This window comes from Symphalangus syndactylus, chromosome 5, assembly GCF_028878055.3.
Source record: "Symphalangus syndactylus isolate Jambi chromosome 5, NHGRI_mSymSyn1-v2.1_pri, whole genome shotgun sequence".
Classification (NCBI taxonomy): Eukaryota; Metazoa; Chordata; class Mammalia; order Primates; family Hylobatidae; genus Symphalangus; species Symphalangus syndactylus.
The window spans coordinates 76328402-76342675 of record NC_072427.2 but is presented as its reverse complement, the minus strand read 5'-3'; the positions used below and the strand labels follow the sequence as shown (position 1 = coordinate 76342675).

The 14274-nt window shown below is 39.5% G+C and overlaps 1 protein-coding gene across 1 annotated transcript in view; it reads left to right on the top strand.

Moving 5' to 3' along the window:
• Positions 1-10414, top strand: part of LOC129483182 (uncharacterized) — a 48576-nt gene extending 38162 nt beyond the window's left edge. The window contains exons 7-8 of the mRNA XM_063640384.1: positions 6785-6839; positions 7652-10414. Coding sequence (XP_063496454.1) covers positions 6785-6839; positions 7652-7839 — 243 coding nt within the window. The 3' untranslated portion in view covers positions 7840-10414. The remainder of the gene's footprint in view (positions 1-6784; positions 6840-7651) is intronic.
• The last annotated feature ends 3860 nt before the right edge of the window (positions 10415-14274 follow it).

Sequence of the window (14274 nt, the reverse complement as noted above, 5' to 3'; positions counted from 1 at the left end):
CATAAAGCAAGTCCTCAGTGACCTACAAAGGGACTTAAACTCCCACACAATAATAATGGGAGATTTTAACACCCCACTGTCAGCATTAGACAGATCAACGAGACAGAAAGTTAACAAGGATATCCAGGAATTGAACTCAGCTCTACATAAAGTGGACCTAATAGACATCTACAGAACTCTCCACCCCAAGTCAACAGAATATACATTTTTTTCAGCACCACACCACACCTATTCCAAAATTGACCACATAGTTGGAAGTAAAGCTCTTCTCAGCAAATGTAAAAGAACAGAGATTATAACAAACTGTCTCTCAGACCACAGTGCAATCAAACTAGAACTCAGGATTAAGAAACTCACTCAAAACCGCTCAACTACATGGAAACTGAACAACCTGCTCCTGAATGATTATTGGGTACATAATGAAATGAAGGCAGAAATAAATATGTTCTTTGAAACCAACGAGAACAAAGACACAACATACCAGAATCTCTGGGACACGTTCAAAGCAGTGTGTAGAGGGAAATTTATAGCACTAAATGCCCACAAAAGAAAGCAGGAAAGATCCAAAATTGACACCCTAACATCACAATTAAAAGAACTAGAAAAGCAAGAGCAAACACATTCAAAAGCTAGCAGAAGGCTAGAAATAACTAAAATCAGAGCAGAAGTGAAGGAAATAGAGACACAAAAAACCCTTCAAAAAATTAATGAATCCAGGAGCTGGTTTTTTGAAAAGATCAACAAAATTGATGGACCACTAGCAAGACTAATAAAGAAGAAAAGAGAGAAGAATCAAATAGATGCAATAAAAAACGAAAAAGGGGATATCACCACCGATCCCACAGAAATACAATCTACCATCAGAGAATACTACAAACACCTCTATGCAAATAAACTAGAAAATCTAGAAGAAATGGATAAATTCCTCGACAAATACACCCTCCCAAGACTAAACCAGGAAGAAGTTGAATCTCTGAATAGACCAATAACAGGTTCTGAAATTGTGGCAATAATCAATAGCTTACCAACCAAAAAGAGTCCAGGACCTGATGGATTCACAGCTGAATTCTACCAGAGGTACAAGGAGGAACTGGTACCATTCCTTCTGAAACTATTCCAATCGATAGAAAAAGAGGGAATCCTCCCTAACACATTTTACGAAGCCAGCATCGTCCTGATACCAAAACCTGGCAGAGACATAACCAAAAAAGAGAATTTCAGACCAATATCCTTGATGAACATTGATGCAAAAATCCTCAATAAAATACTGGCAAACCGAATCCAGCAGCACATCAAAAAGCTTATCCACCATGACCAAGTGGGCTTCATCCCTGGGATGCAAGGCTGGTTCAACATACGCAAATCAATAAATGTAATCCAGCATATAAACAGAACCAAAGACAAAAACCACATGATTATCTCAATAGATGCAGAAAAGGCCTTTGACAAAATTCAACAACCCTTCATGCTAAAAACTCTCAATAAATTAGGTATCGATGGGACGTATCTCAAAATAATAAGAGCTATCTACAACAAACCCACAGCCAATATCATACTGAATGGGCAGAAACTGGAAGCATTCCCTCTGAAAACTGGCACAAGACAGGGATGCCCTCTCTCACCGCTCCTATTCAACATAGTGCTGGAAATTCTGGCCAGAGCAATCAGGCAGGAGAAGGAAATAAAGGGTATTCAATTAGGAAAAGAGGAAGTCAAATTGTCCCTGTTTGCAGATGACATGATTGTATATCTAGAAAACCCCATTGTCTCAGCCCAAAATCTCCTTAAGCTGATTAGCAACTTCAGCAAAGTCTCAGGATACAAAATTAATGTACAAAAATCACAAGCATTCTTGTACACCAATAACAGACAAACAGAGAGCCAAATCATGAGTGAACTCCCATTCACAATTGCTTCAAAGAGCATAAAATACCTAGGAATCCAACTTACAAGGGATGTGAAGGACCTCTTCAAGGAGAACTACAAACCACTGCTCAATGAAATAAAAGAGGATACAAACAAATGGAAGAACATTCCATGCTCATGGGTTGGAAGAATCAATATCGTGAAAATGGCCATACTGCCCAAGGTAATTTATAGATTCAATGCCATCCCCATCAAGCTACCAATGACTTTCTTCACAGAATTGGAAAAAACTACTTTAAAGTTCATATGGAACCAAAAAAGAGCCCGCATCGCCAAGTCAATCCTAAGCCAAAAGAACAAAGCTGGAGGCATCACGCTACCTGACTTTAAACTATACTACAAGGCTACAGTAACCAAAACAGCATGGTACTGGTACCACAACAGAGACATAGATCAATGGAACAGAACAGAGCCCTCAGAAATGATGCCGCATAGCTACAACTATCTGATCTTTGACAAACCTGACAAAAACAAGAAATGGGGAAAGGATTCCCTATTTAATAAATGGTGCTGGGAAAACTGGCTAGCCATATGTAGAAAGCTGCAACTGGATCCCTTCCTTACACCTTATACAAAAATTAATTCAAGATGGATTAAAGACTTATATGTTAGACCTAAAACCATTAAAATCCTACAAGAAAACCTAGGCAATACCATTCAGGACATAGGCGTGGGCAAGGACTTCATGTCTAAAACACCAAAAGCAATGGCAACAAAAGCCAAAATCGACAAATGGGATCTCATTAAACTAAAGAGCTTCTGCACAGCAAAAGAAACTATCATCAGAGTGAACAGGCAACCTACACAATGGGAGAAAATTTTTGCAACCTACTCATCTGACAAAGGGCTAATATCCAGAATCTACAATGAACTCAAACAAATTTACAAGAAAAAAACAAACAACCCCATCAAAAAGTGGGCAGAGGACATGAACAGACACTTCTCAAAAGAAGACATTTATGCAGCCAAAAAACACATGAAGAAATGCTCCTCATCACTGGCCATCAGAGAAATGCAAATCAAAACCACAGTGAGATACCATCTCACACCAGTTAGAATGGCCATCATTAAAAAATCAGGAAACAACAGGTGCTGGAGAGGATGTGGAGAAATAGGAACACTTTTACACTGTTGGTGGGACTGTAAACTAGTTCAACCATTGTGGAAGTCAGTGTGGCGATTCCTCAGGGATCTAGAACTAGAAATACCATTTGACCCAGCCATCCCATTACTGGGTATATACCCAAAGGACTATAAATCATGCTGCTATAAAGACACATGCACACGTATGTTTATTGCGGCACTATTCACAATAGCAAAGAGTTGGAACCAACCCAAATATCCAACAACGATAGACTGGATTAAGAAAATGTGGCACATATACACCATGGAATACTATGCAGCCATAAAAAATGATGAGTTCGTGTCCTTTGTAGGGACATGGATGAAACTGGAAAACATCATTCTCAGTAAACTATCGCAAGGACAAAAAACCAAATACCGCATGTTCTCACTCATAGGTGGGAATTGAACAATGAGAACTCATGGACATAGGAAGGGGAACATCACGCTCCGGGGACAGTTGTGGGGTGGGGGGAGGGGGGAGGGACAGCATTAGGAGATACACCTAATGCTAAATGACGAGTTAATGGGTGCAGGAAATCAACATGGCACATGGATACATATGTAACAAACTTGCACATTGTGCACATGTACCCTAAAACCCTAAAGTATAATAAACCAGTATGTATTAATGTAATAAAAAAAAAAAAAAAAAAAAAACTATGTATGCTGTGGTAGGAAGAAAGAATAATGACGTCACTAAAGATGTCCACATCCTAATCCCTGGAACCTGTGACCGTGTTATGTTATATAGCAAGAGAGAATTAAGGGTGTAGATGGAATGAAGTTTGCTAATCAGTGGACTTTAAAATAAAAAGATTATCTTGGAGAAAAAAAATAAAAAGAATGCCTTTAAGCGATTTTCCGCCCTGGATGGGCCAGGTGTTCCTTGCCCTCATTCCCGTAAACCTACAACCCTCCAGCTTGGGCATTAGGGCCATTATGAACATGTTACAGTGCTGCAGAGGTTTGGTTTATGGCCAGTTTTGGGGCCAGTTTATGGCCAGATTTTGGAGGGCTTGCTCCCAACAGGAATATACACACACACACACATATATATATATACACCCACACACACATACACATATATATAAATATATATATATATATATATATATACATACTTTGAGATATATATATCTCAAAGATTATTTATATAAACTATTTGATAATGATTTTCAGACATTATATCTTTTTAATCCCTAAATTCATCATTGTGTATTTCTTAAAACAAGATCAATTCCTTAACACAGCACAATATCAAATTCAGTAAACTTAACATTGATAAAATAGTATTATCTAATATACAATCTTTAAAAATTTAACTAATTGTATCAATACAATCTTTTATAGAAATTTCTCTCCCAAGCTAGGATCCATTTCACAGACACATATGAATCTAATTGTCTTGACTCTTTAGTCTCCTTTAATTTAGAACAGTTGCTCAATCGTGTCTTTCACAACATTGATGTTTTTGAAGAGTATATGCCAGTGGTTTTGTGGAATGTTTCTTAATTTGTGCTACTTATGATAAGATTAAGGTTATGGAAACTTGGAGTAATGTCACAAAAATCATGTTATCCTCTATCACACCAAGAGGCATGTGATGTCAGTTTTCCCCATTATTAGTGAAGTTAGCTTTGATCATTTGGTTAAGTTTGTAGCTGCTATTTCTTCCCTGCAAAAGTATCATCTTCCCCATTGTAATCAATAAGTAAGCTCTAGGGAAATACTCTGAGACTATGTAAATATCCTGATCCTCATCAAAATTTTACCTATACTTTTAGTATTGACTTATAAATTATGTCTGCACTTATCAGCATTCTGATGGTGTCCAGATTTTCTAATTTTCTAATGGGGATTTTCAAATTTTATCCTTCCTTCCACATTTATTAGATGGCATACCACTCTAAGGAAAATCTTCCCATCTTCCATATTTATTTATTTAAGTTCCCAAGATTGATAATCATTTACTGTCATCATTAATGCTCAAAGTGTGTCAGATTTGGTCAATGAGATTCCCCTCAAGCCCACTTCTGTGTTCTTTTTAATCATCCCCATCATTCTGGCACAGCAAGATATCTTAGGTTTACCTTGTAGTTTCCCTGGCCCAGTCCTGGAGTCAGTGTAGTTGACACTAGTAGCTACTTTCTATTAGTATCTCTGGTGCCTTTTAGTAGGGAATGGTATTTGAAAATCAAAATATTATTATCTTTGTTCATTGTTTCTGAGGTATTTCTTCTAGACCTAGTTAGCAGACAGATCTGCAGGGAAATTTTACTTTTTTTGTTGTTTTTTGAGAAAAGGCTAAGTTGCCCAGGCCGGCGTTCAGTGGTGGGATCTTGGCTGACTGCAATGTCCGCCTCCCAAGTTCAAGTGATTCTCCTGCCTCAGGCTTCCGAGTAGCTGGGACTACAGGCACAAACCACTACATCTGGCTAATTTTTTGTATTTTTAGTAGAGACGGGGTTTCACCATGTTGGCCAGTCTGTTCTCGAACTCCTGACCTCAAGGGAGCTGCCCGTCTCGGCCTCCCAAAGTGTTGGGATTACAAGCGTGAGCCACCGTGCCCAGCCTGTAAAATTACATATGTATAATTTCATACTGATGCCTCCAATTCCCATCAACACCAACAGGACTATTCTTTACCTTCTTTCTCTTACAGTGACAGTCTGGCTCCAACAACACACCTGCTCACACACACTCATTTTCCCAATCCTGAAATTCACACAAAATCTCAGAATTCTTACAGCCCTGGCTCTACAAAAATAACGCTGATACAGAGTTCAAGATTTGTTTGCAATTCTTTTTAATCTTACAATTAGAACAACAAACTGTATAAATCATTTTTATAGATCAGTTCGTTACTTTTCAGTTGGATTATGTTATTGTTTCACAATGCAATTTTAGTTTGCCTCTATTCGTATTTAATTTTAGGGTATTTTCTCACACACTTGAGTCAGGTTTATTTTTTGACTATATGAGACACCAACATGCTTCCAAGAGTCAAAAGATTACAGAAAATTATGATCAGAAAATTTGCAAGAGAATGTTGTATACCAGGACACATTCAAATGATAGAATGGAAGTATGCCTCAGGAAGTCTAACATGATGGAGAGCCCACCTTGGGGTGAGTTGATCTTGGGCTGACCACAAATCAGGAACAGTGCCTTTATTTTTACCACTAAGCTACATTTTGTTGTTGTTCTTGTTGTTTTTTGAGACAGAGTCTCACTTTGTCACCCAGGCTGGAGTGCACTGGCATGATCTCAGCTCACTGCAACCTCCGCCTCCTGGGTTTAAGCAATTCTGTACTTCAGCCTCCCGAGTAGCTGGGATTACAGGCGCCTGCCACCACGCCTGGCTAATTTTCATATTTTCTGTAGAGACAGGGTTTCACCATCTTGTCCAGGCTCGTCTTGAACTCCTGACCTTGTGATCCACCTGCCTCAGCCTCCTAAAGTTCTGATTACAGGCATAAACCACCATGCCAGGCTAAGCTACCTTTCTTTTGATATAACGGTGCCTAAAAGAGGAAGCACTTCATGTAGGGAATTAACCGCAAAATTGAAACATCATGATTATCCTGACACAGGGGGCAGGCTCAGATATTGGCAGTCACCAAAGGGTTTTCTGAAGGATCTAGGTTGCCGAGGGGGTAGAGCTCAGTGGTGGAGCATGCATGAGGCCCTGGGCTCAATCCGCAGTACCTCCAGGTTTTGTTTTCTTCCCCAGGATGCCAGGAAGAAGCGGTCCATGATATTCCCTAACTTTGGAATTTTCTGTAAAGGTAAATTGTGCTGGCCTCCGCATTTCTCTCTCATACACAGAGATGACTCATGTTTATTCACTTGAGGTTATTTGCTACTTAGGATTATCCACCTATTCTTTCTAAGCAGTCCCATAAATCACTAACATGGAGCACGCATGGGGCAAACAAGTAGTATTCCTGGCCATCCAGCCTATTTCTAGCTGTAAATGAAATCATCAGAAACCATAGAACTGTGTGGCCCAAGTCTGATTTCAGATCGGAAACTAAAAGGCTTAAGTCCTTTTCTGTTTCCTTTTCTAACTCCCCCTAACCAGGTTGCAGAAGCCCTACAAGCTTTCATTAAAAGATTACACTGCCAGAGGTTGACTATTTGATGTGCTGGTGGTCACTTTTTCCATTGGAGATCCACAAACTCTGAAACTTAAACGATTTAACTACAAACACACAGCAAATGATGAAAAGATAGCAGTCACCTCAGCTGAAATTTGGTGGAAGTAAAAAGTACTTCTTTGGGTCCTCTGAGGAAGCTTCTGGTGTGAGATGCAAACACTCTGAACTCCAGGGGTCAAGGTCAGTCAGTATAGGAGAAAGTTCATTTTGTTGTTTTAAATAAATAAAAGTAATGAACGCTTATTCTTCCAATCCCAAAGGATCCTTTTGTACCTCACGGTACTTACTCTCCAGGATTGACCTCCTAAGCTAGGGAACAACGCATACCTCCAGATTAGAGCTCTTTGTGGTATCACTGTGATAAGCAGAAATCCACAGGGAAATACTCTGCAAGCATGTTAATACTATCTTGTTGAAAGAAAGTCTGCTTTTATTTTCAGCTCTATTTCATGCCAACAAAGGAAAAAAAAAAAGTTACTCAACACTCAGAAGGCAGAAAAGCGACCTCTCTCTCTCCATCTTCAGAAGCCAAGCAAGCGTGTGGGCCTGCGTATGCATCCTTTCTTTTACTCACTTTCTAAATGCTGTAACGGCTACCATCTTTCAAGTGGTCACAAACCATCTCTAAAGTCAATCTGAGGTCAACCTACTCGACTTGTGAGGGATCCACCTATACTGCCTCTGCACCTGTAATATGACTAAGGAGACGACGGTGGCTGCACACGTAGTTAACACCGATTGTACTGTGACTCCGCCTTTCCGCAGCAGCTCTCAGGCTCTTTAGAGTCCTTTTGAGCCAAGCTGGACGTGAGGCATAAAGGAGCTCTTTGCAAACGCCAGGGGGAATTTCTTCAGGGTTAACTTAACTTTCAATCGGCTTCATTGTAAGAGAAATACGTGGAGCAAACGGGAACTTTTTTTCTCATCTTTTGCATTTCAAGCAAAAACTAATAAAATTCGATGTTTCCACCGTCATGCTCAGTCTCAAAGCTGTCAGCAGATCCCACTTCTAACTTTTAACACAGGCACTCAGGAAATCGGGAAATCCCTGCAGCTCCCTCAGAAGCTACAGTATCAGCAGTTACTGAAGTGCAAACCAAAACCCAACATCACGTACTCCTCCAAAGAGCTCAGCCTGTCTGTTGAGCGACAGAAATAGCGGCGAGGTGCTCTGGAAGCCATGACAGCCTGGCCGAAATGAACCAGGTCCCCTCCTGGTCGAGCCTACCTCCCCAGGGACAAGAAATGTACCTCTCTTCCCTCATACCCACAGGAAGCAACGGAGGGATGTGGCGCTTAGACTCACTCTACCATCCAGTCCATAGAAGTCCTGATAATCTTCAGGATGCAACAGAGCGAGACTCCGTCTCAAAAACAAAACAAAACAAAACAACCCTAAGGAAGAGAGAGAATGTACTGGAGGATAGGAAGTATCTAGGAGAACCTTCTTTTTTTTTCTTGTATTTAAATTTAAGCCTTCATTTATATAAAATAAAACCCATGAAACCTATTCAACTTATGGCTTATTATATATATAACCAAAACTCGGACCAAGATACTGAATTTTTCAGCAACTAACAGCTGCCTTTTGCCCATTTCAATTATCCTAACTCTGACCTCCACCTCCACAGATTATTTTTCTTATGTTTTAAATGGATCGTATCAAATGATGGTAGTGTATTTGGGGCTGCTACAAAATCACTCAAGACTACTATATTGTAACAAACAAAAACTTGTTTCCTTCCTTCCTTCCCTTCTTTCTTCCTTCCTTCCTTCTTCTCTCTCTCTTTTTCTCTCTCTCTTTCTCTCTTTCTCTCTTTCTCTCTCTCTCTCTTTCTCTCTTTCTTTCTTTCCTTCTTCTTGACAGACTTTCACTCTTGTTGCCCAGGCTGGAGTACAGTGGCATGATCTTGGCTCACTGCAACCTCTGCCTCCTGGGTTCAAGCAATTCTCCTGTCTCAGCCTCCTGGGTAGCTGGGATTACAAGCGAGTGCCACCACGCCTGGCTAATTTTTCTGTATTTTTGGTAGAGATGGGGTTTCACCATGTTTGCCAGGCTGGTCTTGAACTCCTGACCTCAGGTGATCCATCCATCATGGCCTCCCAAAATACTGTGATTACAGGAGAGGGCCATGGCACCTGGCCCAGAAACTTATTTTCTTACAGTTCTGGAGGCTGAGAAGTCCAAAATCAAGGCACAGGCTCTGGTGTCTGGTAATGGCCTTTTTGTTGTGTCCTCACATGGCAGAAAACTGAGGGCAATAGAGAGATGAATTTCCTTTGTCAAGTCTTATTATAAGGGTACCTAATATTATTCATGAAGAAGGAACCCTTATGGCTTAATCTTCTTAAAGGGCCTATCTCTTACTAAATCATGATGTAGCCTAGATAAATTCTTAAATACGCCAATGACATTGGTACTATTAGTTTTACTATATTTACCAACAAGGAAGCTGAGACTTAGAATGAAGTGACCTGCCCAAGTTCACACGATGAACTTGGGGGGCAGTATTATGAGTTGAATTGTGTCCCACCAAAATTTATATGTGGAAGTCCTGACCCTTGGTACTTCAGAATATGACTCTTTGGAAATAGGGTCATTGCAGATGTAACGTTAATATGGGTTACAGTGTAGTAGGAAAGGCTCTTACTCTAATAGGACTGGTGTCCTTATAAAAAGAGGAAAATTCAGAGACATGTGTGCGGGGAGAATGCCCTGTGAACCTGAAAGCAGAGTTTCTATAAGCCAAGGAATGCCAAGCATTGCAGCAAACTGCCAGAGGCTATGAGAAAAGGATGACATATTCTCTCGTGGCCCTCTGATGACAGAAGAAGCCTACTGTCAATGTCTTCATCCTGGACTCCTGGACTCCAGAATTGTGAGAGAATTTCTGCTGCTTATGCCACTCAGTCGGTGGCATTTTGTTGTGATAGCCCCAGAAAACTAATATGGGCAGCCAAGACTCACAGCACAAGCTGAGTTGGCATCAGGACACTCACTACTTCTCTCACAAGTGACTGATTGCTGCTGATACCTGGACCACCCTGCTCCGTTCAATCCCTACTCTAACAGAAATTTAGCTCAGTACCTATGGTGGTCTAATCACTGATTGAAAACCTCTGTTGGATTAATGATGGTATTCTTCCAGGGGAAGTGTATAAATTTCTTGCTTATGAAAAATAAAGATAATTTTTAGAATAAACATTTATTGAGAATGTATATTTTAATGATAAATTGTTTTTGTTAGCATTTTAAGTAGTGTTTTCCCTTAATATTTTATCAAGGAAGTTTTTTTGTATTTCATAAAAAAAATTTTATTTACCCCAAATAAAATCCTAAGCAAGACAGTGAAGGAAACTTTCTCTGAAATACTGAGTAAAATCAGTTGACTACAAAATAGAACGCCTGTCTTACTTAAGCAGAGATTGAGCATTTAGGGTCATTACAGATAGCAATCTTCCAATTCATGTATGGTTACCTACTGCTAAATTGCAAAAAGTAAGCTTGGCATGGCCCAATTGAAAATGAATAATATTATCATATTGAAATTCAAAACCTATTAAAAGTTTCTAAAGATTCTGAGCTTGACTGTTAGAAATGGTAATGGTGGGGGATTTGGGTCATAATTTTCCATGGTATGACTTTAGTAAGGAAGTTCTCAGAAGCAGTTTCCAGGTGATGGTTAAGTCTAATTCTCTTAGATTTATAGCACCAGAACCATTAACAACTATGACAGACTGTAGGTACTCGACTAACAGTCAGGAACTTAATAATTCTTCCTCAAGTAAGTAACCTGATTAGACATCTCAAATGTTTTGCCATCAAAACCATTTGGAGCCTGTTATGATTAATGGGCCACATTTCTTGCCAAATGTTGATTTAGAGCAATTCTCAATATAGTTCTTTCTGGATGAATTGAAAACATAACCTACCAATGGCAATGCTGTAATCGTTTCTTCAACCTTTAGAAAATAGTTTATGGGATGACAATTGAAAGTTTATGCTGCAGACTGCTAAAATAACTTACATGTTTTGGATCATTTTAAGGTTTCCATTGTTAGTTAATAAAATTCTCTTTATCTCCTTTATTGCAAACTCTTCAAAAACAAGTTAAGCCTCTCAAGTTTTCATTGCCTTGTCAGTGACTTTTGGCTCTGTGGATAGAAGTCTTCAATGGACTGAGCTATTTTAGCTCAACAAAAATGCATCCTCATGTTGATAACCACACACACTTTGTAATTTTAGTCTTCCTTATTCACCAAAGTGAACAGGAATACTTTCCTTAAAAATCACACAGTAATCTCAGCCAGTTTAAAATGCTGATGATTTTCCCTCTTCCCATAAATTTATCTGCTCACGACTCAAACCCACTTTAAGCTGAATACTTGCCATAGAAATTATTTTAGGTTTCCATTAGGAATGGAAACAAATAAGTCCACATCTCTAAATTATCCTTCTTGCAGCTCTCTGTGAAAATAATTTGGATGTAGAAATGTGTGAAAGGCAGGCACAGTGACTCACATCTGTAATCCCAGCACTTTGGGAGGCCATAGCAGGTAGATCACTTGAGGTCAGGAGTTCAAGACCAGCCTGGCCAACATGGTGAAATCCCATCTCTACTAAAAATACAAAAAAAAATTACCCAGATATTGTGGCGTGTGCCTGTAATCCCAGCTACTCAAGAGGCTGAGGCAGGGGAATTGCTTGAACCTGGGGGGCAGAGGTTGCAGTGAGCCAAGATTGCACCACTGCACTCCAGCCTGGGCAACAGAGCAAGATTCTATCTCAAAAAAAAAAAAAAAGAATAAAAATGAAATGTGGAAAAAGGCTTATGTCAGCACTTACATCTGCTAAGGTAACAGCCCATGCTGACAACTTAGAGGAATTCCTTTAAAAATATAATGGGGTGAGGCAAGAAGGAAAGGTCTGGGAAGTCCTTTAACTCACAGAGCTGAAGGTAAAAATGGTTCTGGACCATGTTTGGCTTCCTCCTCTACCTCAAAGATGTGCCAAAGACAACAACAGCGGCATAGCCATGCCAAAGATCTCACAGTGTCACTGTGGAGGGAAAGCCATGCTAATGAGTAATGGAGTCATTACTACAGCTGTCTCATAAGAGGGAATGGTTGAGTCATTCAAGGAACACAGGCCTTCTCCTGGGTAGCTTCTGGCTGCCTTGTCACATATGACAAGGACACTTGCATAACTGCAGCTTCCTAGGCTGCAAATGACTATGGCTCCTGCCACTCCCAACAGTTCCTGAATGTGTTAGTAGGCCCAGGTCTGCTATAGGGAAACATTGGTTTAGTGTCATTTAAAATGTTCCTAGAAGGTTAGAGCAGAGATTCTCTAACTCTGAGATAAGCCATTTTATCTCCCATAAATTACATAACACAGGTCTTTCTACATATGTGTGATAATATGAGAAACAGCACCAAGCATTTGGGAGGCACTACAGTCCTAATGAAGAGGACTTAGTTGATGAATAAAAGGAATTGATTTCTAAGAAACAGTTATTGCCAGAAAAAAAGAAAATCAATATAATTATTACTTCTATAATACAAAAACAGGTAACCATAAAGATTGAAAAACTTAAGGTGTAAATATCATTTACAATTTAAATTTTTCATTTTTTTTTTTTTTTTTGAGACAGGGTCTTATCTTGGCTCACTGCAACCTCCGCCTCCAGGTTCAAGTGATTCTCCTGCCTCAGCCTCCTTAGTAGCTGGGATTACAGGCACCCGCCACCATGCCTGGTTAATTTTTGTATTTTTAGTAGAGATGGGAGTTTCACCATGTTGGCCAGGCTGGTCTTGAACTCCTGACCTCAAGTGATCCACCCACCTTGGCTTCCCAAAGTGCTGGGATTGCAGGTTTGAGTCACCATGCCTGGCCCCAGTTTAAATATTTATAATGGAGACAATAAACAACACTTTGAATACTGCTGAAATCTGAAGTGGTAAAGTGAAAGATGAAATTAAGTGATCATCTCAGAAATTACAGGAAAAGGGAAAAAGGGGTGAACAGATTAAAGAAATGTTAGGAAACATGAAAGTACCATAGATGGGATCTAACAGAGAGGTGAAAAAGAAACCCTAATGAAAATAACACAGGCTTGGAGAGCAGTCAATCCAGAGGTGAATTGAAGTAAGGAGATTCCAATGAGAAACACCCAATTTTTAAAAAGTAACACTGAAAAAACTTCTAATCTTTAAATGTACCTGAAGGAGATTTAGTTACTCAAAGAGTAACTAAAGATGGATAAGTGGTAGAGACATAGAGGAATATAAAGGAAAAGACCATATTGCCTCCTCTGAAATGAAAGAATTTTACACAAAAAGATAATTATAATGTATTGGTTCACTGCAGGACACTGTACTATGTATAATATGCACAATGTTATACTAATGTAAGTGATAAATACTGACCTAACAAAAATGTGTATTTCAATTGCTTTAAGAGTCAGAAGAGAGAGGGAAAATGTATGTGTTTGTGTGTATGTTTGTGTGTGTGTGGCCGTAAAAAGCCTGATCTTTTTTTAAAAAAAAGAAATAACAGATAATAGCTAAAACCTTTTTTTATATATACTTTAAGTTCTAGGGTACATGTGCACAATGTGCAGGTTTGTTACATAGGTATACATGTGCCATGTTGGTGTGCTGCACCCATTATTAACTCATCATTTACATTAGGTATTTCTCCTAATGTTATCCCTCCCCCATCCCCCCACCCCATGATAGGCCCCAGTGTGTGATGTTCCCTGCCCTGTGTCCAAGTGTTCTCATTGTTCAATTCCCATCTGTGAGTGAGAATATGCGGTGTTTGGTTTTCTGTCCTTGTGATAGTTTGCTGAGAATGATGGTTTCCGGCTTCATCCATGTCCCTGCAAAGGACATAAACTCATCCTTTTTTATGGCTGCATAGTATTACATGGTGTACATATGCCAGGTTTTCTTAATCCAGTCTGTCATTGATGGACATTTGGGTTGGTTCCAAGTCTTTGCTATTGTGAATAGCACCGCAATAAACATACGTGTGCATGTGTCTTTATAGCAGCATGAT